General features: G+C 47.5%; 1 protein-coding gene across 1 annotated transcript in view; it reads left to right on the forward strand.

The window, feature by feature from the left end:
• LOC118359181 (A disintegrin and metalloproteinase with thrombospondin motifs 10-like) overlaps positions 1–26110 on the forward strand; it is a 61243-nt gene that overhangs the window by 11739 nt on the left and 23394 nt on the right. Inside the window, exons 3-16 of the mRNA XM_052480471.1 lie at positions 474–844; positions 3499–3658; positions 3907–4109; positions 4603–4686; positions 6322–6467; positions 7622–7665; positions 11053–11158; positions 13763–13909; positions 14081–14222; positions 14900–15007; positions 15133–15278; positions 15730–15793; positions 16188–16290; positions 22225–22358. Of these exons, the coding sequence (XP_052336431.1) occupies positions 474–844; positions 3499–3658; positions 3907–4109; positions 4603–4686; positions 6322–6467; positions 7622–7665; positions 11053–11158; positions 13763–13909; positions 14081–14222; positions 14900–15007; positions 15133–15278; positions 15730–15793; positions 16188–16290; positions 22225–22358 (1958 nt within the window). The remainder of the gene's footprint in view (positions 1–473; positions 845–3498; positions 3659–3906; positions 4110–4602; positions 4687–6321; positions 6468–7621; positions 7666–11052; positions 11159–13762; positions 13910–14080; positions 14223–14899; positions 15008–15132; positions 15279–15729; positions 15794–16187; positions 16291–22224; positions 22359–26110) is intronic.

Below are 26110 nucleotides of genomic sequence, written 5' to 3' on the forward strand. Positions count from 1 at the left end.
GCTTGCTGTTTGTTTATGCTGGCCTGGCCATGTATACAGAGAGGCCGGGCATAGACTTAAGGTACAGACACTAATCCCTGCCTGTTTACTCTCAGTGGGGAGGGCTGTTTCTCCACAAAACAAGGCTAAAGGCCTTGATGAAAACTGGGCTCATTTCTGTTTACCTTTCCCCTGTTAGTGCAGTGTTTGGAGCGTCGTGTTTGGACAATAAATCTCCGGGCGCAAAGCCGGAGACAGGAAGTATACGATTTCAGGGTTGCCATGGAGACATCCTTTGGCCTTGGGAGGGATAGCGTAGACTGAGAAGTCCTCAAGAATCTCACTAATCACGACTGACTCTGGCCTGTCCTCGAGAGCTTTAAGCCTTGATGATAATGCACATACTGTATATTTTACCAAAGTTGAATTGAAATGTCAAATTTGACATTTGTGCTCTGTCGCTCTCTCTCTCCTCTCTCTCTCTCTCTGTCCAGCTACGTTCCTGTCCAGCCTGAGCCAGTATGAAATTGTCATCCCGGTTCGTGTGGGGCCGCAGGGCGAGACCCTGGACACAGAGGATGGAGGTGCAGACAGCCCCAACCACCACCGGCGGAGCCACCGCAGTGCTGAGGACCAGCAACAGGACCTGTCCCAGCTGTACTACCAACTCTCCACCACCAAAACTAACTTCTTCCTCAACTTGACCCTGCAGGGGGGCCTGCTGTCCCACCAGTTCCGTGTGGAGTACTGGAGGAGGGGCCGTCTGGCCTGGAGCCACCCTTATGCCCCCCAGTGTCTCTATGTAGGCCACCTGCAGGGTCAGCCCCACTCCAGCATGGTGGCTCTCAGCAACTGTAACGGCCTGGTAAGAACCTGACCCATCTAGTACTGCGAGCACCACTGGCCTGTTGTCCTATAGTCTTTTGTCTTGTTGTCTTGTTGCCCTGTTGTGTTGTTGTGCTGTTGTCCTATAGTCTTTTGTCTTGTTGTCTTGTTGCCCTGTTGTGTTGTTGTGCTGTTGTCCTATAGTCTTTTGTCTTGTTGTCTTGTTGCCCTGTTGTGTTGTTGTGCTGTTGTCCTATAGTCTTTTGTCTTGTTGTCTTGTTGCCCTGTTGTGTTGTTGTGCTGTTGTCCTATAGTCTTTTGTCTTGTTGTCTTGTTGCCCTGTTGTGTTGTTGTGCTGTTGTCCTTGGCCTCAGGGGACCCAGGGCTAATGGAGCTCCAGAGGATTCCTCTGAGTGTAACATTATGATTCTGTGTACCAGGTTAGCTCTGACCCTGGACTAGACCAGGGCATCTGTCTGGCCACATACTATTCTAGGCCTGGAACAGTAATGCACCTGCGTAAACAAGGTATTCCCAAAGCCCATTCTTATCACCAGATTTCCCCTGCTGGTCACAACTCATAACATCACTAAGGCATGTTCACAGCTGTACGTCTCGACCATTCAGTAGCCAGCTAGCACCACCGCCCACGGCAGACCTTTTTGATTGAATGAAATCAGACAAATAATACAATTCCAATATGCCTTTTGACAGATAAAAGCATTCTCCTTGTCCATTGATTCTTGTGATGTCGTTACAGCTAATAACTAATTGGGCCCATAATAACAGGGGTAAATACAACCAAGGATTTAATCTGCTCACAAAGTGTTAATAAACCCCACACATAATTACTTGTGGTCAGACTAGCGTAACTTAATTCAGCAGGGAATCCGCTGTGTGTCCACGAGAGCATCACTAAACACATTACAGGATTAGGTGCACTGTGAAAGTGTGCCGCTATTGTAGAGACTCAGTGTGACCCTCGGAGGCTGCAGCCAAAAGATCTAATCAGGGGAAGTGTTACAGCGTCTCCCCATCTCCTCTCTGTGGAAAGACTCATGAATCCCCACTCAGATAGGATCACTCTCCCTATGTATCTGACCTACAGAACAGTTTAGGAGAGAGGTGAGAGCCTGTGTTTGTTTAGGCCCAGGCTGATGAGAGACTGATATGATTATCATCCAGGCCAGGGATAGTTACAGCATGTACTATATCAAATCAAGTAAAAATGTATTTGTCACATGCGCCAGATACAACGGATGTAGACCTAACTGTGAAATGCATGCTTAAGAGCCCTTCCCAGCAACGCAGAGTTAAAAATTATAATACAAATAAAAATAAAAATAGAAACACAAGAGGAATAAAATAAAATACACAAGAATAGAGCTATATACAGGGAGTACCATATCAATGTGGAGCTATATACAGGGAGTACCAGATCAATGTGGAGCTATATACAGGGAGTACCAGATCAATGTGGAGCTATATACAGGGAGTACCAGATCAATGTGGAGCTATATACAGGGAGTACCAGATCAATGTGGAGCTATATACAGGGAGTACCAGATCAATGTGGAGCTATATACAGGGAGTACCAGATCAATGTGGAGCTATATACAGGGAGTACCAGTACCAGATCAATGTGGAGCTATATACAGGGAGTACCAGTACCAGATCAATGTGGAGCTATATACAGGGAGTACCAGTACCAGATCAATGTGGAGCTATATACAGGGAGTACCTGTACCAGATCAATGTGGAGCTATATACAGGGAGTACCAGTACCAGATCAATGTGGAGCTATATACAGGGAGTACCAGTACCAGATCAATGTGGAGCTATATACAGGGAGTACCAGTACCAGATCAATGTGGAGCTATATACAGGGAGTACCAGTACCAGATCAATGTGGAGCTATATACAGGGAGTACCAGTACCAGATCAATGTGGAGCTATATACAGGGAGTACCAGTACCAGATCAATGTGGAGCTATATACAGGGAGTACCTGTACCAGATCAATGTGGAGCTATATACAGGGAGTACCTGTACCAGATCAATGTGGAGCTATATACAGGGAGTACCAGTACCAGATCAATGTGGAGCTATATACAGGGAGTACCAGTACCAGATCAATGTGGAGCTATATACAGGGAGTACCAGATCAATATGCAGAGGAACGAGGTATTTGAGGTAGATATGTACATGAAAGCAGGGTATAGTGACTAGGCATCAGGATAGATAATAATAAGGTATTTGAGGTAGATATGTACATGAAGGCAGGGTATAGTGACTAGGCATCAGGATAAATCATAATAAGGTATTTGAGGTAGATATGTACATGAAAGCAGGGTATAGTGACTAGGCATCAGGATAAATCATAATAAGAGTAAAATAACGAACAGAGTAGCAACAGAAAATGATGAGTGTAAAAGTGTGTGTGTGTGCGTGTATGTGTTGTGTTGGTATGCATGTGTGTGTTATGTGTGTGTGCGTATGTGCTGCATGTGAATGTGTGTGGGTTTTGTGTGCGTGTCAGTGTAGTGTATCCACTGAGGGGAGATGAGGTGTCACAGGGCTGGCTGTAGACCGTGCTACTGTAAATGGCCTGACAGACAGCAGAGATAGGGACTTCCGTGCATGTCAGTTCTTGTCCCGTCACCACCAACCTTCAGAGGGCCCCTGGCTTTTCCAGCAGGGGGTGATCGTGGCGGGTGGTGAAGAGTACCTCGTCGAGCCACTGACCCCGGCCGAAAACCTCACTAGGGCGGAGAGGGGGAAGGGCCGCCCCCATGTGGTTTACAAGAGGTCATCTCTTCGCCACCAGTACATGGACCAGTCCTGTGGTGTCATCGGTAGGTAGAGCTGTCTGGGTACAACAGGACCCTTTAAACTTCCAACTTACGATTGTATTAACATAGTTAATGATACTCTGTACAGCAGTCTCAATTTACAGGGAATAATATCCTCATTTTAATACATTCACCTTAATATCACTCTTACCATCAGTCAAAATGTTGTGGAGTGGCTCTTATCAGGTAGTGTACCCTTTCCTCTATCAGTACCATCAGCCCCTATCTCTGTCTGTGTAACTGTGTCTCAGATGAGAAGCCAGGTAAAGGCATGGCCTGGTGGCAGAGGACTCTGAAGACTCCTCCCAATCCCATCAGCCGAGGCCAGCTGCCCCTGAAGAGGTCTGTGAGCAGAGAGCGCTACGTAGAAACACTGGTGGTGGCCGACAAGATGATGGTGGGGTACCACGGCCGCCGGGACATCGAGCAGTACATCCTGGCTGTCATGAATATTGTAAGTTTCACATCGAGTCAGATCACTACAACTTGCAGGGTGGAAAAATCTGATTTTCTTTTTGAAAAAGCCCCATAATCTCCTATTGTCCTACTTTATTGTGACTGTGTTGAGGATTGAGTCTAGGATTGTTGTTACTGTGTTGAATGGTTCTCCTGTCTTCACCTGCAGATATTGTAGCTGAGGTCATGACATCTGCAGTAGTAGTTCTTTTACAGGATATCACTTCACACCCTGTCGCTCAGATGGCTACACACACACTCATGTCTGGAATGCCTCCTAGTGAATGGTTGGCCTTATTTTACTGTTCTGCATCCATCTTGTCACAAAAGCTCATTCAGAGGAAACTACAGAAGCACATTGTAAAGTAATCCAAATTACACGAGTCGTGTCAATAATGACAAGTGTCTTTCCCTTGGGTTGTAAGTGATAGTGATGAATGATGTGTCAGCTCTTTTTAAGACTGGTCTTTTCTTGTTTCCCTGGAGGTCAGGTTGCCAAACTGTTCCAGGATTCTAGCCTGGGGAATGCAGTGAACATCGTGGTGACCCGCCTCATCCTGCTCATGGAGGACCAGGTATTCTTTTCTAGACCCATTCTGTAAAAATCTCTGCCTTTCAATGGACTCAGTGGAGTCTGCATCCATCCACCTTGCCTCTGCTCTGCTCCGCATCCCAGTCCAGTCCAGCTTGGTTTCCCGGGCCAGCATCTATGAGCTCCTTGTTTGTGTCAAATTCTTGGCTTAAGTGTCTTTCCTCCCCTGCTCTCGGGGGAAACTTGTAAGCGGAGCCGTTTGTGGCAGTGGAGAGAGAGTGACCTGCCAAGCAGCCCAGCCATGACTGCATTTGTTGTTGCTGGTGACCTCTCGGGTCGTTGATATGACGCACATTAGTGCTCTAGAAAAAAGGGCTCTAGAAAAAGTGCAGGCAGGGCGGGCAGGCAGGCAGGGCGGGCAGGCAGGCAGGCAGGCAGGCAGACAGGCAGGCAGGCAGGCAGGCAGGCAGGCAGGGCAGGCAGGCAGGCAGGCAGGGCGGGCGGGCGGGCAGGGGCAGGCAGGCAGGCAGGCAGGCAGGCAGGCAGGCAGGCAGGCAGGCAGGCAGGCAGGCAGGGCGGGCAGGCAGGCAGACAGGCAGGGCGGGCGGGCGGGCAGGCAGGCAGGCAGGGCGGGCAGGCAGGCAGGCAGGCAGGCGGGCAGGCAGACAGGCAGGCAGACAGGCAGGCAGACAGGCAGGCACGCCTCACTGTGGCCCAGTGTCTTATCCACCTACTGCCTGGGGATTGACATGAAGGTCATGTCAGTGCCTGGTCCCGGTCCTGTCCACCAGGCCAGTCAGCCAGGCCCCGTGCTGCTAACGGCATGCGGTCAGACTGAGGACAGGGTTACACTTTCTGACGTAATGTGGACCTAATAAGCCTTCCTACGGATGATTCAAATGGTATCTGAGGGAGACTAGTGGTTTTGCGGTGAAGACACCGTGGCAGTCTAATAACAACCTGTATGATTCATACTAGACAGCTGAAAATAATCCCCTGTAATTTGCCCCGGGCATATGCCATCTGACAAAGAAAGAAATGAATAAATAAATGTTATGATCATTAGCAGTAGTATTATTATTATTCTTGCTGTTCAGTCTGTTGAGGTTGGGGTAAGACCAAAAGTAGTCTCGCTGAGAAGAGTGGAGCGGGTCTGTCATTTCCAGCTGAAAACTGCCCCTGGAAAAGAAAATAGACTAACCAGCCCACTGAGCCCAGAGATGAAGGATTGTGGGATGAGACAATTACTAGTTATGTCACCACCATGGGCATTCCTGTGTTACGAGCCTTACCCAGCTGTGGCCAGGAGAGCATTCCCTCACCTCTGCCAAGGCGGCTAATGGCAGCGAGAAAGCAAAGCAGAGGGAGCTCCTGTCCTCATCAGCTCAGTCCAATAGCCCCGTGACAGAGGGCTGGGCTGCTTAATACTAGGCTCATTGCACAGCTATGGTTGAACTGGTCAATTCTGTTCATGTAGTAAAAATGTATTATTGTTCCACATGGGGAATGTCTGTCTCATTACTCCTTCAGGCCTGTAAATTATTGTCAGGTCGTTGCAGATAGTAAAAGTGGCACATCTATGAAAACCTGAAGGTGATTATACAGTCATTTGATTATTTCACTGTACACTTCAAGATTATGTTGGTTTCAGTTTGTATTCCCTCTCTGTCTCTGTCAGCCGACTCTAGAGATCAACCACCATGCAGGGAAGTCCCTGGACAGCTTCTGTAAGTGGCAGAAATCCATCCAGAACCGGAATGGCAACGGGAATGCCATCCCAGACAACGGCATCGCTCACCACGACACTGCTGTGCTCATCACCAGGTCAGCACCCCCAGCACCGGAACATTCTTAGTGATTCAGTGTGATAAGCATGCACAACTCAGACTTTCACATAAGTCATTCATTGACCTCAATGGGAGACTTGCTCAAGAATTCGAGATAAGTGCACAGATCTTAAGGCAGAATACAGCTCTTAGTACCAAAGGGTACAATCTAGCATTGTCAATACACATATTTAAACCCTCTCTAGCCTAATTCCTTAAGGATCCACTATTGAGTCTATTGGAAAAGATAATATATTGTGCTCAATTTATTCTTCTTTGGATTAGGGTTTTAGTAAGAACTGATTCCATATCCTGCCCTCTGAGTTCACTGGCTCTTTCTCTTGCCCCATGGCCTCTCATTTTTTGCCAAGTGTGCGTTTGTGTCTAGTCCTGTCTGGAGTGACGAAACTTAGGCTGTTCTGCTCAACTGAGCATCTGGAGGGAGAACGCTGTGGAGAGGGAGGGAGAAAGAACGAAAGAGGTAGTGAGAGAAAGAGAGAGAGAAAGAATCAGAGTACAGCTGCCTTGAATCTGACAGCCCTGAGCCGGGCCAAGGAAGCAAAGTATAGTTTCAGAAATAGAGAGGCACTCTATTTAGGGGGAAAACAGCAACAGCAGTAACACAATACTGTAGAGAGATACAACAGAGCACCATTCACTGAAAAACGCTGCTCTGCCCATGCATGGGCCCCTGTTCCTACTCGCTTGTATTCTCTTTTCTTGGAGTGTCTTGGGATGTTAGATCTGTGAAAATAGGTTATTTATATGAAAACTTTTATCAAAGAGGGATTGAAAATGTCCAGAGGACACTACAGTAACCATCCTTTTATTTCCTGGCATTGTTCAGACCGTATAAGTCACTTATCAAGTCTGTTGTGTGTCCATTACTGCCTCTGAGAGAGAGAGGAGAAAGAGAGGGAGGGAGAGACAAAGAGAGAGAAGAGAGAGGAGAGAAAGAGTGGATGTCTGTGTGCATGTGCACTACCGTGTGTGTGTGTGAGAGAGAGTCTGTGTGTGTGATTACGTGTGTGAATGCTTTTTGCTCAATGTACTGTATGTTTAAGTGTGAGTACCTGTCAGGGTGTGGAAGCACCGACTGCCAGACTATTCATTTGAGTAAATGGCCTGTTTTATTTTCCTTGCTGTTCCCAGGTACGACATCTGCATCTACAAGAACAAGCCATGTGGAACCCTAGGTAGGACATCTGGTCAAACCTGCCCCCGCCCAGCCCAGGAGAGGGCTAACCCTGGTTACACACACTGCACACAGGTCGCTTGTTGGGAAGCACTGAGCTTCAGTGTCAGACTATATATAATCTAGAGCAGCCAGGGGAGGGGATGTGACTCAGAAAACTGCCCTCATTTTCACTTTGCACTCCCTCACTATTAAGTACTTAACTACCACATCTCATCTTAACTACCACATCTGACCAGCATGACTGACTAGCACAGTCTTAAGGCTTCCCAGCCAAAACAGTTTGGTAGAGTTCGTGCATATATTATAACGAGATTTAGTGACGTTTTTGTTCGTTTTTGACTTCGATTCGTTTTTTGGGGGGGGGTTGTGCCGGCACATACATTTTTTTCTAGAGGCCAGAGTTTTCAGCCGAAGTCTACGCCCCTTCGTCAGTGATTCGTCAATAAAGTCTTTGTTGTCATGCAACGAGAGACGACTCGTTTTCATGCATATTTTTTAAATGGAAAAATACTGCACTGAACATCTTAGTTAGATGTAAAATTGCACAGCTAAGATCATTTCGGCAAACACGTCAAATTTAATGACAGATTTCTTGAGTTATCTTAGATTAATTCAGACTTTTTTAACAGACAAACAATACTATTGCGTTTTTTTTCTCGTTTTTCAAGCGATCTTTTACAGGAGTATGCGAGCGCACTCGTTCTGTTCTGCTAGTCGAGTTCTGCTAGCCGCCAGCCAAACTAAAGCATGCGGACGCCTTTAGAGTGACATGTAGATGCAGAATCTAGGTTTTTAGGTTTTGGTTAAGTTTATATAAATATATAAAGTAACTGCCAAAATAAAGGAAACACTTGAGTAACTGAGGGATACAAATTAGATTGAAAGCAGGTGCTTCCACCCAAGTGTAGTTTCTGAGTTAATTAAGCAATTAACATCCCATCATGCTTAGGGTCAAGTATAAAAATGTCCAGTTGCCCATTATTTTCACTACCATGACTACAAGAAGAGATTTCAGTGACTTTGAAAGAGGGTTCTCAAAGGGGGTTTAAAGTGTGTGTGTGTGTGTCAGTTACCAGTTCTCAACCCAATTGAACACTTATGGGAGATTCTGGAGCGGCGCCTGAGACAGCGTTTTCCACCATCAACGAAACACCAAGAATGATGTCGCATCCCTCCAATAGAGTTCCAGACACTCGTAGAATGCCAAGGCACATTGAAGTTGTTCTGGTGGCACAATGCCCTATTACACTACATTACCTATTACACTACATGATTGTATCTGGACACCTGCTCTTTGAACATCTCATTCCAAAATCCTGGGCATTAATATGGAGTTGATCCCCCTTTGCTGCTATACCAGCCTCCACTCTTCTGGGAGGGCTTTCCACTAGATGTTGGAACATTACTGCGTGGACTTGCTTCCATTCAGCCACGAGAATTAGTTAGGTCGGGCACTGATGTTGGGCGATTAGGCCCGGCTTGCAGTCGGTGTTCCAATTCATCCCAAAGTTGGTCAATGGGGTTGAGGTCAGGACTCTGTGCAGGCCAGTCAAGTTCTTCCACACCGATCTCGAGGTCGGGTAGGGAGTGTACTCCTGGCATCCGCCAGATGGTGAAGCGTGATTCATCAGTCCAGAGATCGCGTTTCCACTGCTCCAGAGTCCAATGGCGGCGAGCTTTACACCACTCCAGCCGACGCTTGGCATTGTGCATGGTGATCTTAGGCTTTTGTGTGGCTGCTCGGCCATGGAAATCCATTTCATGAAGCTCCTGACGAACAGTTCTCATGCTGACGTTGTTTCCAGAGGCAGTTTGGAACTCGGTAGTGAGTGTTGCAACCGAGGACAAACTATTTTTAACCTGTTGCGACGAGCAATCCCATATCCGGGAGCGTAATTATAGCCTCAAGCTCATTACCATAACGCAACGTTAATTATTCATGAAAATCGCAAATGAAATTAAATATATATATTGGCTCACAAGCTTAGCCTTTTGTTAACAACACTGTCATCTCAGATTTTCCAAAAAAGCTTTTCAACCATAGCTACACAAGCATTTGTGCAAGAGTATTGATAGCTAGCATAGCATTAAGCCTAGCATTCAGCAGGCAACATTTTCACAAAAACAAGAAAAGGATTCAAATAAAATCATTTACCTTTGAAGAACTTCGGATGTTTTCAATGAGGAGAATCTCAGTTAGATAGCAATTGTTCAGTATTTCCAAAAAGATGATTTGTGTAGGAGAAATCGCTCCGTTTTGTTCATCACGTTTGGCTAAGAAAAAAAAATGAAAATTCAGTCATTAACTTTTTTCCAAATTAACTCCATAATATCGACAGAAACATGGCAAACGTTGTTTAGAATCAATCCTCAAGGTGTTTTTCACATATCTATTCGATGATGTCACTCGTGGCAGTTTGGTTTCTCCTCTGTTCAAAATGGAAAAATGCACGCACCTGGAGATTACGCAATAGTTTCGACGGAGGACACCGAGCGGACACCTGGTAAATGTAGTCTCTTATGGTCAATTTTCCAATGATATGCCTACATATACGTCACAATGCTGCAAACACCTTGGGGAAACAACAGAAAGTGTAGGCTCATTCCTTGCGCATTCACAGCCATATAAGGAGACATTGGAACACAGCGCCTCAAAAATCTGGCTCACTTCCTGTATGAAATTTCATCTTGGTTTCGCCTGTAGCATTAGTTCTGTGGCACTCACAGACAATATCTTTGCAGTTTTGGAAACGTCAGAGTGTTTTCTTTCCAAAGCTGTCAATTATATGCATAGTCGAGCATATTTTCGTGACAAAATATCTTGTTTAAAACGGGAACGTTTTTCATCCAAAAATGAAATACTGCCCCCAGAGGTTCAAGAGGTTAAGCATTATTCGCTTCAGCACTTGGCGGTTCCGTTCTGTGAGCTTGTGTGGCCTACCACTTCGCCACTTCACAATAACAGCACTTACAGTTGACTGGGGCAGCTCGAGCAGGGCAGAAATTTGACGAACTGACTTGTTGGAAAGGTGGCATCCTATGACGTTGCCACATTGAGAGTCACTGAGCTCTTCAATAAGGCCATTCTACTGTCAATGTTTGTCTATGGAGATTGCATGGCGGTGTGCTCGATGTTATACACCTGCCAACAACGGGTGTGGCTGAAATAGCCAAATCCACTCATTTGAAGTGGGGTCCACATGCTTTTGTATATATAGTGTAAGACACTTTATGTTGTTTCCTTTATTTTGTCAGTTACCTGTGTATGTTATGTGCTAGCATGTAACTGTATGTATTTTTACATTTGCATAATCTCTGTATGTATGAATGTGAATGGACATGTATGGCTATGATAGTGACAGTATTGTGTGTCTCTCTGTTCCAGGTCTAGCACCAGTGGGAGGGATGTGTGAGCCAGAGAGGAGCTGCAGCATCAACGAGGACATTGGTCTGGCCACAGCCTTCACCATCGCCCATGAAATAGGACACACGTAAGGAGCTTGCCCACATCACCTATATTACCCTTTTACTGACCACGGGACCTGACCAGGAAAATCATCAGAGCCCCAGTTCTAGCCTTCGTTACAGTCATCATAAACACACCTTTGACACACACACCCTTTGGCGTTAGGCTCTGTTTCTGCTTTATGGACCTGCGCTGTTTCAACAGACCACTCTTTCACTGGTGTTACCTGTGACCCCACACAGGAGACCCTGCCCCTGTACCTGGCTTCTGGTCCTGCCTTTCTTCCCTTACACCCCCATGCCCCCTGCCCTTACCCAAGCACCCCTGGGCTGGGCTGACCTGAGCTAAACTTATCCAAAGCCCAACCTACTAGCGAGATTGCTGTTAGATTAGAGCCGTACCAGAGGGAGAAGTTACGTAACTACCTCCATGAGTCATTTCCATCAATTGAGAACGTGTTAATAACTTTATATTTTCTTTCAGTCATGTGCTATTTATAACAAGTGGAACAAGTTACGAGTGTGGCCGGTACAGTATTTCATTCTGGGCCTACCACAGTGCCTGGCAGTCGGCATTTCTTTTGTACCTTCCCTCCAAGACATTTTGTTTTACTTGCTGGCCTGGCATACCAGCCGATCTGCCTCACTTACTCATGCATACATATTTATCTAGGTGTATGCTCCACCGGACATTTCCAAGCCTCTTCATTCCCTGCCATGAAAGAGGATTCTGATGTTTTCCTTTCGAAAGCCATTACTTTGTATCATTTTTGAAAATCCACAATTTCTGCTAAGTAATTGAGTGTGCCATTTACCTACGTGCGCACACAGGCCTCAGAGGTATTTTCACAGGTGGCAAACCCATTGGTGCTCCCCCCTAATGGCTAGTCCAGGTACCTTTGAACTGGATGGGGTGCTTATACCCTGGGGCTGTCTAGACGGCGGGCCTAGTCTTTAACTGTGTGTGTGTGTGTGTGTGTGTGTGTGTGTGTGTGTGTGTGTGTGTGTGTGTGTGTGTGTGTGTGTGTGTGTGTGTGTGTGTGTGTGTGTGTGTGTGTGTGTGTGTGTGTGTGTGTGTGTGTGTGCCACAGGGTTCAATTCTCGGGCCGACTCTTTTCTCTGTATATATCAATGATGTTGCTCTTGCTGCGGGCGATTCCCTGATCCACCTCTACGCAGACGACACCATTCTATATACTTTCGGCCCGTCATTGGACACTGTGCTATCAAACCTCCAAACGAGCTTCAATGCCATACAGCACTCCTTCCGTGGCCTCCAACTGCTCTTAAACGCGAGTAAAACCAAATGCATGCTTTTCAACCGATCGCTGCCTGCACCCGCATGCCCGACTAGCATCACCACCCTGGATGGTTCCAACCTTGAATATGTGGACATCTATAAGTACCTAGGTGTCTGGCTAGACTGCAAACTCTCCTTCCAGACTCACATCAAACATCTCCAATCAAAAATCAAATCAATCCAGAGTCTGCTTTCTATTCCGCAACAAAGCCTCCTTCACTCACGCTGCCAAGCTTACCCTAGTAAAACTGACTATCCTACCGATCCTCGACTTCGGCGATGTCATCTACAAAATGGCTTCCAACACTCTACTCAGCAAACTGGATGCAGTCTATCACAGTGCCATCCGTTTTGTCACTAAAGCACCTTATACCACCCACCACTGCGACTTGTATGCTCTAGTCGGCTGGCCCTCACTACATATTCGTCGCCAGACCCACTGGCTCCAGGTCATTTACAAGTCCATGCTAGGTAAAGCTCCGCCTTATCTCAGTTCACTGGTCACGATGGCAACACCCATCCGTAGCACGCGCTCCAGCAGGTGTATCTCACTGATCATCCCTAAAGCCAACACCTCATTTGGCCGCCTTTCGTTCCAGTACTCTGCTGCCTGTGACTGGAACGAATTGCAAAAATCTTTGAAGTTGGAGACTTTTATCTCCCTCACCAACTTCAAACATCAGCTATCCGAGCAGCTAACCGATCGCTGCAGTTGTACATAGTCTATAGGTAAATAGCTCACCCTTTTTCACCTACCTCATTCCCATACTGTTTTTATACTGTTTTTATTTATTTACTTTTCTGCTCTTTTGCACACCAATATCTCTACCTGTACATGCCCATCTGATCATTTATCACTCCAGTGTTAATCTGCAAAATTGTATTATTCGCCTACCTCCTCATGCCTTTTGCACACATTGTATATAGACTGCCCATTTTTTTCTACTGTGTTATTGACTTGCTAATTGTTTACTCCATGTGTAACTCTGTGTTGTCTGTTCACACTGCTATGCTTTATCTTGGCCAGGTCGCAGTTGCAAATGAGAACTTGTTCTCAACTAGCCTACCTGGTTAAATAAAGGTGAAATAAAAATAAATAAAAAATAAAAAAAGTGTGTGTGTGTGTGTGTGTGTGAAAGCACAGAGATACTTTGCTGTCTGTTAAATCTGCACAGACCTCAGAGTTAGAGCTCATGGTGTTAATACGAGTTTAACAGAGATGATATATGAGTAAAGAACATGCCTTTTGCCCGATACCAATACCCCAATATTTCACACATACTCAGTTAACCAGGTGATATATCAACACAGTACCTCTCTCTCCCTGCAGGTTTGGGATGAACCATGACGGAGTTGGCAACGGCTGTGGCTCCCGTAGTCAGGAGACAGCCAAGCTGATGGCTGCACACATCACCATGAAGACCAACCCTTTCGTCTGGTCCGCCTGCAGCCGAGACTACATCACCAACTTCCTGGAGTGAGTGTACAGCACATACAGTACAACAAAGTGGAAGCATAAGGAGTTATAAAGTTGATCATGAGTTTATTGTGGGGTAGATTAACTGGGTGCATTCCAGGTGAGGTGACGTCCATCTTCGTTGTGTTGGGACCTCTTTTTCAATGTCTTCTCCTGTTTGTATCCCTGTAGCTCAGGCATGGGTTCCTGCCTCAACAACGTCCCCCCCAAGCAGGATTTTTTGTACCCCACTACGGCCCCCGGCCAGGCCTACGATGCAGATGAGCAGTGCCGCTTCCAATATGGAGTGAAGTCTCGGCAGTGTAAATATGGGGTACCTAATCACCTTCCTCATCTTCTTCCTCCTCCTCGAACTCGCTTGATAAGGCTGTATGGTCATTTTTACCAGGCAGATACATTCAGTACTGTATGTGTGGCCCGTGTAGGAATTAAACTCCCAACTCTGGTGCTGCAAGCTCCATGCTCCAATCAACTGTCTGATCCATTAGTACCATGTGCAGATTGTCCTCTGGCATATCTTTGGCTCTCTGCCCACCTTGACCAGGGCAGAATGATGGCAGACAGAGTAGCCCCTGGAATTGGACTGATATTTATTTGTCTCCCAGCAAGAGTTTTTCCCCCTTTTTGTTATCCAGTCCCACTGGATTTTGTCCCCATGTGTTAAGAATTTCTGAAGAAGTCTTGTGCTACCTTTATTTTATTAGACAGTCTATTTTATTGGCCCGACAGCTGAGTGAGCGGACATCTGGAACAAAATAACACTTTATAGTGTCATTATCATTGATACTATGTAGTCAGAGCATTTGTATACAATAAAATACAACGCCATAAGTCTTAAATACATTAAGACCACAGAGACCAGAGGTAGTTGAACCAACCTGGTTCCGTCTGCTCCGTGTCAGTGGGCCCTCCTGGCTGGGCTCCTCAGGGCCTGTTGTCTCTACATGAGCTGAAATGGACGCACTCTAACAGCTCTCTCTGTGCCTGCAGGAAGTCTGCAGTGAGCTGTGGTGCATGAGCAAGAGCAACCGCTGCATCACCAGCAGCATACCCGCCGCCGAAGGAACCATCTGTCAAACCAATACCATAGAGAAAGGGGTAAGCACTGGGATGTTCCATTACTAGCAGAAATGGGGGTGTATGGTGTGCAAATGTTAATTTGAAAGAAAAAAAAACATTTCAATAGTTCCACAGCTTGTCCCTCCCCTGTGTGTGTACTTTAGTGGTGCTATAAGAGAGTGTGTGTGGTCTACGGGACGAGGCCAGAGGGGGTGGACGGCGGCTGGGGTCTCTGGACTCCCTGGGAAGAGTGCAGCCGTACCTGTGGGGGAGGAGTGTCCTCCTCCATCCGCCATTGTGACAGCCCCAGGTGAGTGGTGCTGCAAATGGAGGGTGATGTGGATCTCAACTCTGTCTATAGGGATTTGCCATTGGATTCCCAGCCACTGTACGACTGTAAAGTCATAGGATTGTATCTGACTGGCTCTTCCTAACTTCCAAGCACAACTGTTTGTTGAGGATGAGAGACATCAGTCTACCACCAATCATTTTAACACCCCACTATAATCACCCACGTGCGACAATGACAGCCGTAATAAAGTTTTAACACAGATAGTGGCAAACTGACTTCTCTCTGGTGTTTCTACTGAGGAGTTTGAATGGCTTGGATAGCTAACTAATAAAAAGACAGACTGTTTGAGATTGAAACAGGGTGGTAGAGCCCGGCCAGCCAGGCGGGAGGAGAATAGATGCCAGTGTCATTGGGGAGTTTTTGTTAAATTGCACTCAGATGTGTTTCGCCTCTGCTTTTCTGGTTCCAGGCCAACCATTGGTGGAAAGTATTGTCTGGGAGAGAGGAAGCGCTTCAGATCGTGCAATATTGATGTGAGTGGTGGAGCAGAGCGAAGCAGCAGCTCTCTCTGAAAGGCCTACAGTTCCATCACATACTCATCCTGGCCAGGCCCAACTCAGATCTACAGCTCTCAGACTGACCTAATTAACCGCAGCCCGCCCAGCCCCGAACTAAAGCCCTCACTTTGTGTGTGTGTGTGTGTGTGTGTGTGTGTGTGTGTGTGTGTGTGTGTGTGTGTGTGTGTGTGTGTGTGTGTGTGTGTGTGTGTGTGTGTGTGTGTGTGTGTGTGGTGGAGTGTAGAGGCTACTGTGAGTATTACTGTAAATGACTGCTGGCAGCGAGAGAGACAAGGGAGGGATACAGTGGAGGTCTGAGATTTGACTGACATACAGCTGTTCTGTGCCACTCTGTGTGTGTCTGTTTTAGGAGTGCCCTGCAGGCTCTCAGGATTTCCGGGAGATTCAGTGCTCCGACTTCGACAACGTTACTTTCCGGGGGAAATTCTACACCTGGAAACCCTACAGGGGAGGTGGGTACAGTATGTGTGTGTACCCCACTCCACAGCAGGCTGTGTTACATCATTACAGAGGTGTCTGCTCGGTGGTCATTGCAGGCTGAAAGCGTCTGTAGATATGGAGAGAGCTGATATTAGAGCAGACACACCTGGAGCTTCCAGATAGAGAACAGAGTAGCAGCAGATGGAGGGAGCTGAGCAGCAGTAGATAGAGGGAACTGAGCAGCAGTAGATAGAGGGAGCTGAGCATCAGTAGATAGAGGGAGCTGAGCAGCAGTAGATGGAGGGAGCTGAGCAGCAGTAGATGGAGGGAGCTGAGCATCAGTAGATAGAGGGAGCTGAGCAGCAGTAGATAGAGGGAGCTGAGCATCAGTAGATAGAGGGAGCTGAGCAGCAGTAGATGAAGGGAGCTGAGCAGCAGTAGATGGAGGGAGCTGAGCAGCAGTAGATAGAGGGAGCTGAGCAGCAGTAGATAGAGGGAGCTGAGCATCAGTAGATGGACGGAGCTGAGCAGCACCAGATGGAGGAGGCTGAGCAGCAGTAGATAGAGGGAGCTGAGCAGCAGTAGATAGAGAGAGCTGAGCAGCAGTAGATAGAGAGAGCTGAGCAGCAGTAGATAGAGGGAGCTGAGCAGCAGTAGATAGAGGGAGCTGAGCAGCAGTAGATGGAGAGAGCTGAGCAGCAGTAGATAGAGGGAGCTGAGCAGCAGTAGATAGAGAGAGCTGAGCAGCAGTAGATAGAGAGAGCTGAGCAGCAGTAGATAGAGGGAGCTGAGCAGCAGTAGATAGAGGGAGCTGAGCAGCAGTAGATGGAGAGAGCTGAGCAGCAGTAGATAGAGGGAGCTGAGCAGCAGTAGATAGAGAGAGCTGAGCAGCAGTAGATAGAGGGAGCTGAGCAGCAGTAGATAGAGAGAGCTGAGCAGCAGTAGATAGAGAGAGCTAGCTGAGCAGCAGTAGATGGAGAGAGCTGAGCAGCAGTAGATAGAGGGAGCTGAGCAGCAGTAGATAGAGAGAGCTGAGCAGCAGTAGATAGAGGGAGCTGAGCAGCAGTAGATAGAGAGAGCTGAGCAGCAGTAGATAGAGGGAGCTGAGCAGCAGTAGATAGAGAGAGCTGAGCAGCAGTAGATATAGAGAGCTAGCTGAGCAGCAGTAGATGGAGAGAGCTGAGCAGCAGTAGATAGAGGGAGCTGAGCAGCAGTAGATAGAGAGAGCTGAGCAGCAGTAGATAGAGGGAGCTGAGCAGCAGTAGATAGAGAGAGCTGAGCAGCAGTAGATAGAGGGAGCTGAGCAGCAGTAGATAGAGAGAGCTGAGCAGCAGTAGATAGAGGGAGCTGAGCAGCAGTAGATGGAGGGAGCTGAGCAGCAGTAGATGGAGGGAGCTGAGCAGCAGTAGATAGAGGGAGCTGAGCAGCAGTAGATAGAGGGAGCTGAGCAGCAGTAGATAGAGGGAGCTGAGCAGCAGTAGATAGAGGGAGCTGAGCAGCAGTAGATAGAGGGAGCTGAGCAGCAGTAGATAGAGGGAGCTGAGCAGCAGTAGATAGAGAGAGCTGAGCAGCAGTAGATAGAGGGAGCTGAGCAGCAGTAGATGGAGGGAGCTGAGCAGCAGTAGATGGAGGGAGCTGAGCAGCAGTAGATAGAGGGAGCTGAGCAGCAGTAGATAGAGGGAGCTGAGCAGCAGTAGATAGAGGGAGCTGAGCAGCAGTAGATAGAGGGAGCTGAGCAGCAGTAGATAGAGGGAGCTGAGCAGCAGTAGATAGAGGGAGCTGAGCAGCAGTAGATAGAGGGAGCTGAGCAGCAGTAGATAGAGGGAGCTGAGCAGCAGTAGATAGAGGGAGCTGAGCAGCAGTAGATAGAGGGAGCTGAGCAGCAGTAGATAGAGGGAGCTGAGCAGCAGTAGATAGAGGGAGCTGAGCAGCAGTAGATAGAGAGAGCTGAGCAGCAGTAGATAGAGGGAGCTGAGCAGCAGTAGATAGAGGGAGCTGAGCAGCAGTAGATAGAGAGAGCTGAGCAGCAGTAGATAGAGGGAGCTGAGCAGCAGTAGATGGAGAGAGCTGAGCAGCAGCAGATGGAGGGAGCTGAGCAGCAGTAGATAGAGAGAGCTGAGCAGCAGTAGATAGAGGGAGCTGAGCAGCAGTAGATAGAGAGAGCTGAGCAGCAGTAGATAGAGGGAGCTGAGCAGCAGTAGATAGAGAGAGCTGAGCAGCAGTAGATAGAGGGAGCTGAGCAGCAGTAGATAGAGAGAGCTGAGCAGCAGTAGATAGAGGGAGCTGAGCAGCAGTAGATGGAGGGAGCTGAGCAGCAGTAGATAGAGAGAGCTGAGCAGCAGTAGATAGAGGGAGCTGAGCAGCAGTAGATAGAGAGAGCTGAGCAGCAGTAGATAGAGGGAGCTGAGCAGCAGTAGATGGAGGGAGCTGAGCAGCAGTAGATGGAGGGAGCTGAGCAGCAGTAGATAGAGGGAGCTGAGCAGCAGTAGATAGAGGGAGCTGAGCAGCAGTAGATAGAGGGAGCTGAGCAGCAGTAGATAGAGGGAGCTGAGCAGCAGTAGATAGAGGGAGCTGAGCAGCAGTAGATAGAGGGAGCTGAGCAGCAGTAGATAGAGAGAGCTGAGCAGCAGTAGATAGAGGGAGCTGAGCAGCAGTAGATGGAGGGAGCTGAGCAGCAGTAGATGGAGGGAGCTGAGCAGCAGTAGATAGAGGAGCTGAGCAGCAGTAGATAGAGGGAGCTGAGCAGCAGTAGATAGAGGGAGCTGAGCAGCAGTAGATAGAGGGAGCTGAGCAGCAGTAGATAGAGGGAGCTGAGCAGCAGTAGATAGAGGGAGCTGAGCAGCAGTAGATAGAGGGAGCTGAGCAGCAGTAGATAGAGGGAGCTGAGCAGCAGTAGATAGAGGGAGCTGAGCAGCAATAGATAGAGGGAGCTGAGCAGCAGTAGATAGAGGGAGCTGAGCAGCAGTAGATAGAGGGAGCTGAGCAGCAGTAGATAGAGGGAGCTGAGCAGCAGTAGATAGAGGGAGCTGAGCAGCAGTAGATAGAGGGAGCTGAGCAGCAGTAGATAGAGAGAGCTGAGCAGCAGTAGATAGAGAGAGCTGAGCAGCAGAGTACTGCCAGACAGTGGGCCCAGAAAGGGAAGAGAGGAGAAGAGGGGAAAGCTGAAGAAAGTTTACTGTCTGGCTCCCATATGCTTGTTCTGGAAAGTCTATCCCCAGCTGGAATTCCTGTGCTTGATGAGCGCTGCGCTGGACGCAAAAGATAAATACTTTCGACGACATAACTGCCTTTAATCTACCAGTCCAATAACATAATGGCTTACAGAGAGGCCCTCTCCAACTCCAGGCAACAAGTGCTTCTTTCATCAAGTCAGCTGATTTTACAATGGAAATCCCTTGCAACTGTTAAAATACTAGCTGTGCCATGGTTTGCCCTGCGTTATGGCCAGATCCCACATCCCAGCCCCCTTCTCTCCCCTCACTCACTCACTCACTCACTCACTCACTCACTCACTCACTCACTCACTCACTCCTTCACTCCCCATTCCTCTTTCTTTCTCACTCACTCCTTCACTCCCCATTCCTCTTTCTTTCTCCGTCTCTATCCTGCTTTCTTCCCCCTCTCTTTCTCATTTCCTCTCTCCTTCTCTCTGTCCTGTACTCAGACACCTCTAGCAAGCCGTCGGGCTTGACTCAGGCAGCCAAGGACAGTTCATTAAATAAAGCGTGCAGCGTTTTAGCAGTCATATTTGTTTTTTGAGAGGCCTGAGCCATTCACATTGTTGCACTCAGTCCAACAACCTTCGCAGGCAGCCTTCCTCCAGCAGGCCCCCCAAGTCAGTCAGTCAGCCAGCCACCATCCATCCATCCATCCATCCATCCATCCATCCAGCATCCAAACCTGTTTCCCTTCAGACTGGAAGCAAGCATGCCAAAGCACAGCACCATGGGAGTTAGAGTTTTCCATCATCCCACCACTAGCCTCGCAGGCAGCAAATAGTGTACCTGTATCTACAGTGCCAGCACAAACAGAGCCCAAAGTGAGCTTTTCAAACAGTGGAACTAGCTTGAAATGGGTATATTTGGCTAGTGCATAGCCGTGGCAGTATTAGATTACTTGTTAAGGCCCATAAACTGATATGTTAGTGCACGGCTGCTCACCCAGTCTGCAGGGGGGTTGTGAGGGGGGTTGTGAGGGGGGTTGTGGTGGGCTATGACACCCTGGCTGAGAGAGGCTTCCTGGGAGACTTGATGGAAAGTCTGCTTCCTGGTCCTGGTTGTGACTGCCAGTTGTTTAGGGCATGATTAGCACTTTATTCCTGCTCTCACATGACCAGAGCCTGGCCAGGTTATAATGCTGACCAAAGGGTGGTGATGGTGAGTAAAGTGAGACCATGTGTGTGGTTCTGTTGTGTTGCATTGTGTGGATGTGTGTGTATGTGGGAGCAGGTGTGCTGGTGTGTTTCCGTGCTGAGACATTGATTGGCCTTGTCAGCCAGTAAGATAGCTCAGTGTGGTCGCTGGCATGGTCAGTAAAGTGGCAGAAATGAGAGCACCTGTCAGTGCACAAATAACCCCGCCCCCAGTCCCCCCCACCTCTCTCTCTTTCCTCTCTCCCTCTCTTTCCTCTCTCTCCTCTCTCCCTCTCTTTCCTCTCTCCCTGTCAGTTTTTGTGCTAGTCTGCATGATAACCACATTCCTCTTTCACAGGGAATCTGCTGAGAGATGCACTATTTCTGTTAGCTCCCTCTGTTTTTTTGTTGTGAGCTTTTGTGTGGTTGTGGGTGAGTGTGGGGGGGGACTTAATCACATTCAGCTGCTTGTTCTCTTGATGTTAGCAATCCAAACTGTGCTCTCCTCCCTCTAGACCCCTTCTACCTCCCCCTCTGCTTTTGGCACCCGAGTCCTTACAGCTGTGGGAGAACAAATTAACTGCATCGAACATAAAAACCCAAAAGCTCATTAAAATACCATGCGTGGCCATCAGACACATTAGAGCAGCCTGCGGGGTTTCTCAGTAATGAAGGTGAACGGCTGGATTCATTGTATTGTGCTTCACCTGAAAGGAGGTATCAGGTCTGGAAGTGCTAAAAAAGCAATTTGTTATTGTGTTGGCGTTAATGTTGCTAACACGACACGGCAGCAGAGCAGCATACGTGTTTGAGCAAAGAAATGTGGAACAGTGTGTGTACTATATAAATGGCTGAGTTCGGTGTGTTCTCTGCTGGCTGCTGCAGATGAGCTCCACAGCTGCTTCTCTGGTCAACGCAAGCTAGCTTTTTTATTTACCCTCCTTTTTCTCTCCAATTTAATTCTTGTCTCATCACTGCAACTCCCCAACTGGCTCGGGAGAGGCGAAGGTAGAGTCATGAGTCCCCCGAAACATGACCTGCCTAACCGTGCTCCTTAACACCCGCCAGCCAGCCGCACCTATGTGTCAGAGGAAACGCCAGCCAGTTGGCAACCGGGGTCAGCCTGCAGGCACTCGGCCTGCCACAAGAAGTCGCTAGAGCGCGATGAGCCAAGTAAAGCACCACCCTCCCCTAACCCGGACGATGCCTGGCCAATTGTGCACCGTCCCGGCGCAGCCCGGGAATGAAACCGGGTCTGTAGTAATGCCTCTAGCACTGCAATGCTGTGCCTTAGACCACTGAGCCACTCAGGAGGCCCTCAGCCAGATTAAAAAGCTAGATTGTGTTGTTTACCAAGAGTATTTACATGACACCTAATGAACCGTACAGCTCTTAATAACCTCTGACTTATTTATTATGCTATTGTCAAGTCCTTGCCAAAACACATGGGCTCCTGTCAAGATCTTTTTGTAATGGCTTAGATATTGGACTGACAGACGTAAGGTTGCGGGTTCAAGTCCCACTTGGGCTTACCTCAGAAATCTAAATTGAATGATGGATCTGTTACTGTTTGCCTGTATTGATTTGTTTCATGTTCTTCTTCTCTGTTGTCAAGGTGGAGTGAAGTTCTGCTCTCTGAACTGCCTGGCGGAGGGATATAACTTCTACACAGAGCGTGCTCCGGCTGTGGTGGACGGGACGCCATGTCGAGACGACTCTCTGGATGTCTGTGTGAACGGAGAGTGCAAGGTGAGACTGTTCTGTCCTTTCTAGCCCTCATTTATCTCCCTCTTTTCCTCCCTCCCATCCTTCTACTAGTCTTGCTGAATGGTAAATCCATTTGAATTCAATCACTTTTTGACAGCACCCCTTTTGAAACGAATTTGAACGAAACCTTCCATACATATTTGCCCATTGTAGAAGTGCTCAGAAAGTGACTTTTCATACCTGAATGCCAAAACAATCAGGAGATAATGGTGGTCAAAGACATTTTGCATACCCCACCATCCTTGCCTTCATCACTGGAAAAGATAAACGGTTGAGATGAATATAATTTTAAAGCTTACAGAGATGGTTGTCAAACTATTTTATAATTGCTGGAAATAAGTTATTTAATACAAATTTGGTTATTTTTTATTTTTTATTAACCTTTTAACGTCAATTGTCTAATGTGTAATTATCTAATAATGTTCGCATATGTTGTAGCTTAGACCACGTTTTACATTATCTACTTTTTGGCTGATAAATTTACATTGAAATGTTTGTCATTTAACAGACTCTCTGATCCAGAGCGACTTACAGTGAAGTGAAGTGCGTTCAACTTAAGATAGCTAGGTGGGACAACCACTTCTCAGTCATAAGTACATTTTTCTTCAATAAAGTGAAGTCAGCTACACAGTCAAGGGTTTTTCTTTATTTTTTTTACTGTTTTCTACATTGTAGAATAATAGTGAAGACATCAAAACTAGCTCAGTATAGGTGCGTCAAAGCTGGGACCGAGAGACTGAAAAACAGCTTCTACTGTATCTCAAGGCCATCAGACTGTTAAACAGCCATCACTAACATTGAGTGGCTGCTGCCAACATACTGACTCAAATCTCTAGCCACTTAATAATTCAAAATTGGATGTAATAAATGTATCACTAGTCACTTTAAACAATGCCACTTTATATAATGTTTACATACCCATCTCATATGTATATGCTGTACTCTATAACAAATCAAATCACATTTTATTTGTCACATACACATGGTTAGCAGATGTTAATGCGAGTGTAGCGAAATGCTTGTGCTTCTAGTTCCGACAATGCAGTAATAACCAACAAGTAATCTAACTAACAATTCCAAAACTACTGTCTTATACACAGTGTAAGGGGATAAAGAATATGTACATAAGGATATATGAATGAGTGATGGTACAGAGCAGCATAGGCAAGATACAGTAGATGGTGTCGAGTACAGTATATACATATGAGATGGGTATGTAAACAAAGTGGCATAGTTAAAGTGGCTAGTGATACATGTATTACATAAGGATTCAGTCGATGATATAGAGTACAGTATATACGTATGCATATGAGATGAATAATGTAGGGTAAGTAACATTATATAAGGTAGCATTGTTTAAAGTGGCTAGTGATATATTTACATAATTTCCCATCAATTCCCATTATTAAAGTGGCTGGAGTTGAGTCAGTGTCAGTGTGTTGGCAGCAGCCACTCAATGTTAGTGGTGGCTGTTTAACAGTCTGATGGCCTTGAGATAGAAGCTGTTTTTCAGTCTCTCGGTCCCAGCTTTGATGCACCTGTACTGACCTCGCCTTCTGGATGATAGCGGGGTGAACAGGCAGTGGCTCGGGTGGTTGTTGTCCTTGATGATCTTTATGGCCTTCCTGTAACATCGGGTGGTGTAGGTGTCCTGGAGGGCAGGTAGTTTGCCCCCGGTGATGCGTTGTGCAGACCTCACTACCCTCTGGAGAGCCTTACGGTTGAGGGCGGAGCAGTTGCCGTACCAGGCGGTGATACAGCCCGCCAGGATGCTCTCGATTGTGCATCTGTAGAAGTTTGTGAGTGCTTTTGGTGACAAGCCAAATTTCTTCAGCCTCCTGAGGTTGAAGAGGCGCTACTGCGCTTTCTTCACGATGCTGTCTGTGTGAGTGGACCAATTCAGTTTGTCTGTGATGTGTATGCCGAGGAACTTAAAACTTGCTACCCTCTCCACTACTGTTCCATCGATGTGGATAGGGAGGTGTTCCCTCTGCTGTTTCCTGAAGTCCACAATCATCTCCTTAGTTTTGTTGACGTTGAGTGTGAGGTTATTTTCCTGACACCACACTCCGAGGGCCCTCACCTCCTCCTTGTAGGCCGTCTCGTCGTTGTTGGTAATCAAGCCTACCACTGTTGTGTCGTCCGCAAACTTGATGATTGAGTTGGAGGCGTGCGTGGCCACGCAGTCGTGGGTGAACAGGGAGTACAGGAGAGAGCTCAGAACGCACCCTTGTGGGGCCCCAGTGTTGAGGATCAGCGGGGAGGAGATGTTGTTGCCTACCCTCACCACCTGGGGGCGGCCCGTCAGGAAGTCCAGTACCCAGTTGCACAGGGCGGGGTCGAGACCCAGGGTCTCGAGCTTGATGACGAGCTTGGAGGGTACTATGGTGTTGAATGCCGAGCTGTAGTCGATGAACAGCATTCTCACATAGGTATTCCTCTTGTCCAGATGGGTTAGGGCAGTGTGCAGTGTGGTTGAGATTGCATCGTCTGTGGACCTATTTGGGCGGTAAGCAAATTGGAGTGGGTCTAGGGTGTCAGGTAGGGTGGAGGTGATATGGTCCTTGACTAGTCTCTCAAAGCACTTCATGATGACGGAAGTGAGTGCTACGGGGTGGTAGTCGTTTAGCTCAGTTACCTTAGCTTTCTTGGGAACAGGAACAATGGTGGCCCTCTTGAAGCATGTGGGAACAGCAGACTGGTATAGGGATTGATTGAATATGTCCGTAAACACACCGGCCAGCTGGTCTGCGCATGCTCTGAGGGCGCGGCTGGGGATGCCGTCTGGGCCTGCAGCCTTGCGAGGGTTAACACGTTTAAATGTCTTACTCACCTCGGCTGCAGTGAAGGAGAGACCGCACGTTTCCGTTGCAGGCCGTGTCAGTGGCACTGTATTGTCCTCGAAGCGGGCAAAAAAGTTATTTAGTCTGCCTGGGAGCAAGACATCCTGGCCCGTGACGGGGCTGGATTTCTTCCTGTAGTCCGTGATTGACTGTAGACCCTGCCACATGCCTCTTGTGTCTGAGCCGTTGAATTGAGATTCTACTTTGTCTCTGTACTGACGCTTAGCTTGTTTGATAGCCTTGCGGAGGGAATAGCTGCACTGTTTGTATTCGGTCATGTTACCAGACACCTTGCCCTGATTAAAAGCAGTGGTTCGCGCTTTCAGTTTCACGCGAATGCTGCCATCAATCCACGGTTTCTGGTTAGGGAATGTTTTAATCGTTGCTATGGGAACGACCTCTTCAACGCACGTTCTCATGAACTCGCACACCGAATCAGCGTATTCGTCAATATTGTTAACTGACGCAATACGAAACATATCCCAGTCCACGTGATGGAAGCAGTCTTGGAGTGTGGAGTCAGCTTGGTCGGACCAGCGTTGGACAGACCTCAGCGTGGGAGCCTCTTGTTTTAGTTTCTGTCTGTAGGCAGGGATCAACAAAATGGAGTCGTGGTCAGCTTTTCCAAAAGGGGGGCGGGGCAGGGCCTTATATGCTTCGCGGAAGTTAGAGTAACAATGATCCAAGGTTTTTCCACCCCTGGTGGAAAAATATCTACTGCATCTACTTGCCTATGCCGTTCGGCCATCGCTCATCCATATATTTATATGTGTGACGTTCGTCATATTGATGAGACCAAGGCGCAGCGTGATAAGCATACATGCTTCTTTTAATGAAGGGAAACCCACGAAACAAAACAAATGTGACGCTATCTAACAACGAGTGCTGACA

This window comes from Oncorhynchus keta, chromosome 26, assembly GCF_023373465.1.
Source record: "Oncorhynchus keta strain PuntledgeMale-10-30-2019 chromosome 26, Oket_V2, whole genome shotgun sequence".
Taxonomy (NCBI): Eukaryota; Metazoa; Chordata; class Actinopteri; order Salmoniformes; family Salmonidae; genus Oncorhynchus; species Oncorhynchus keta.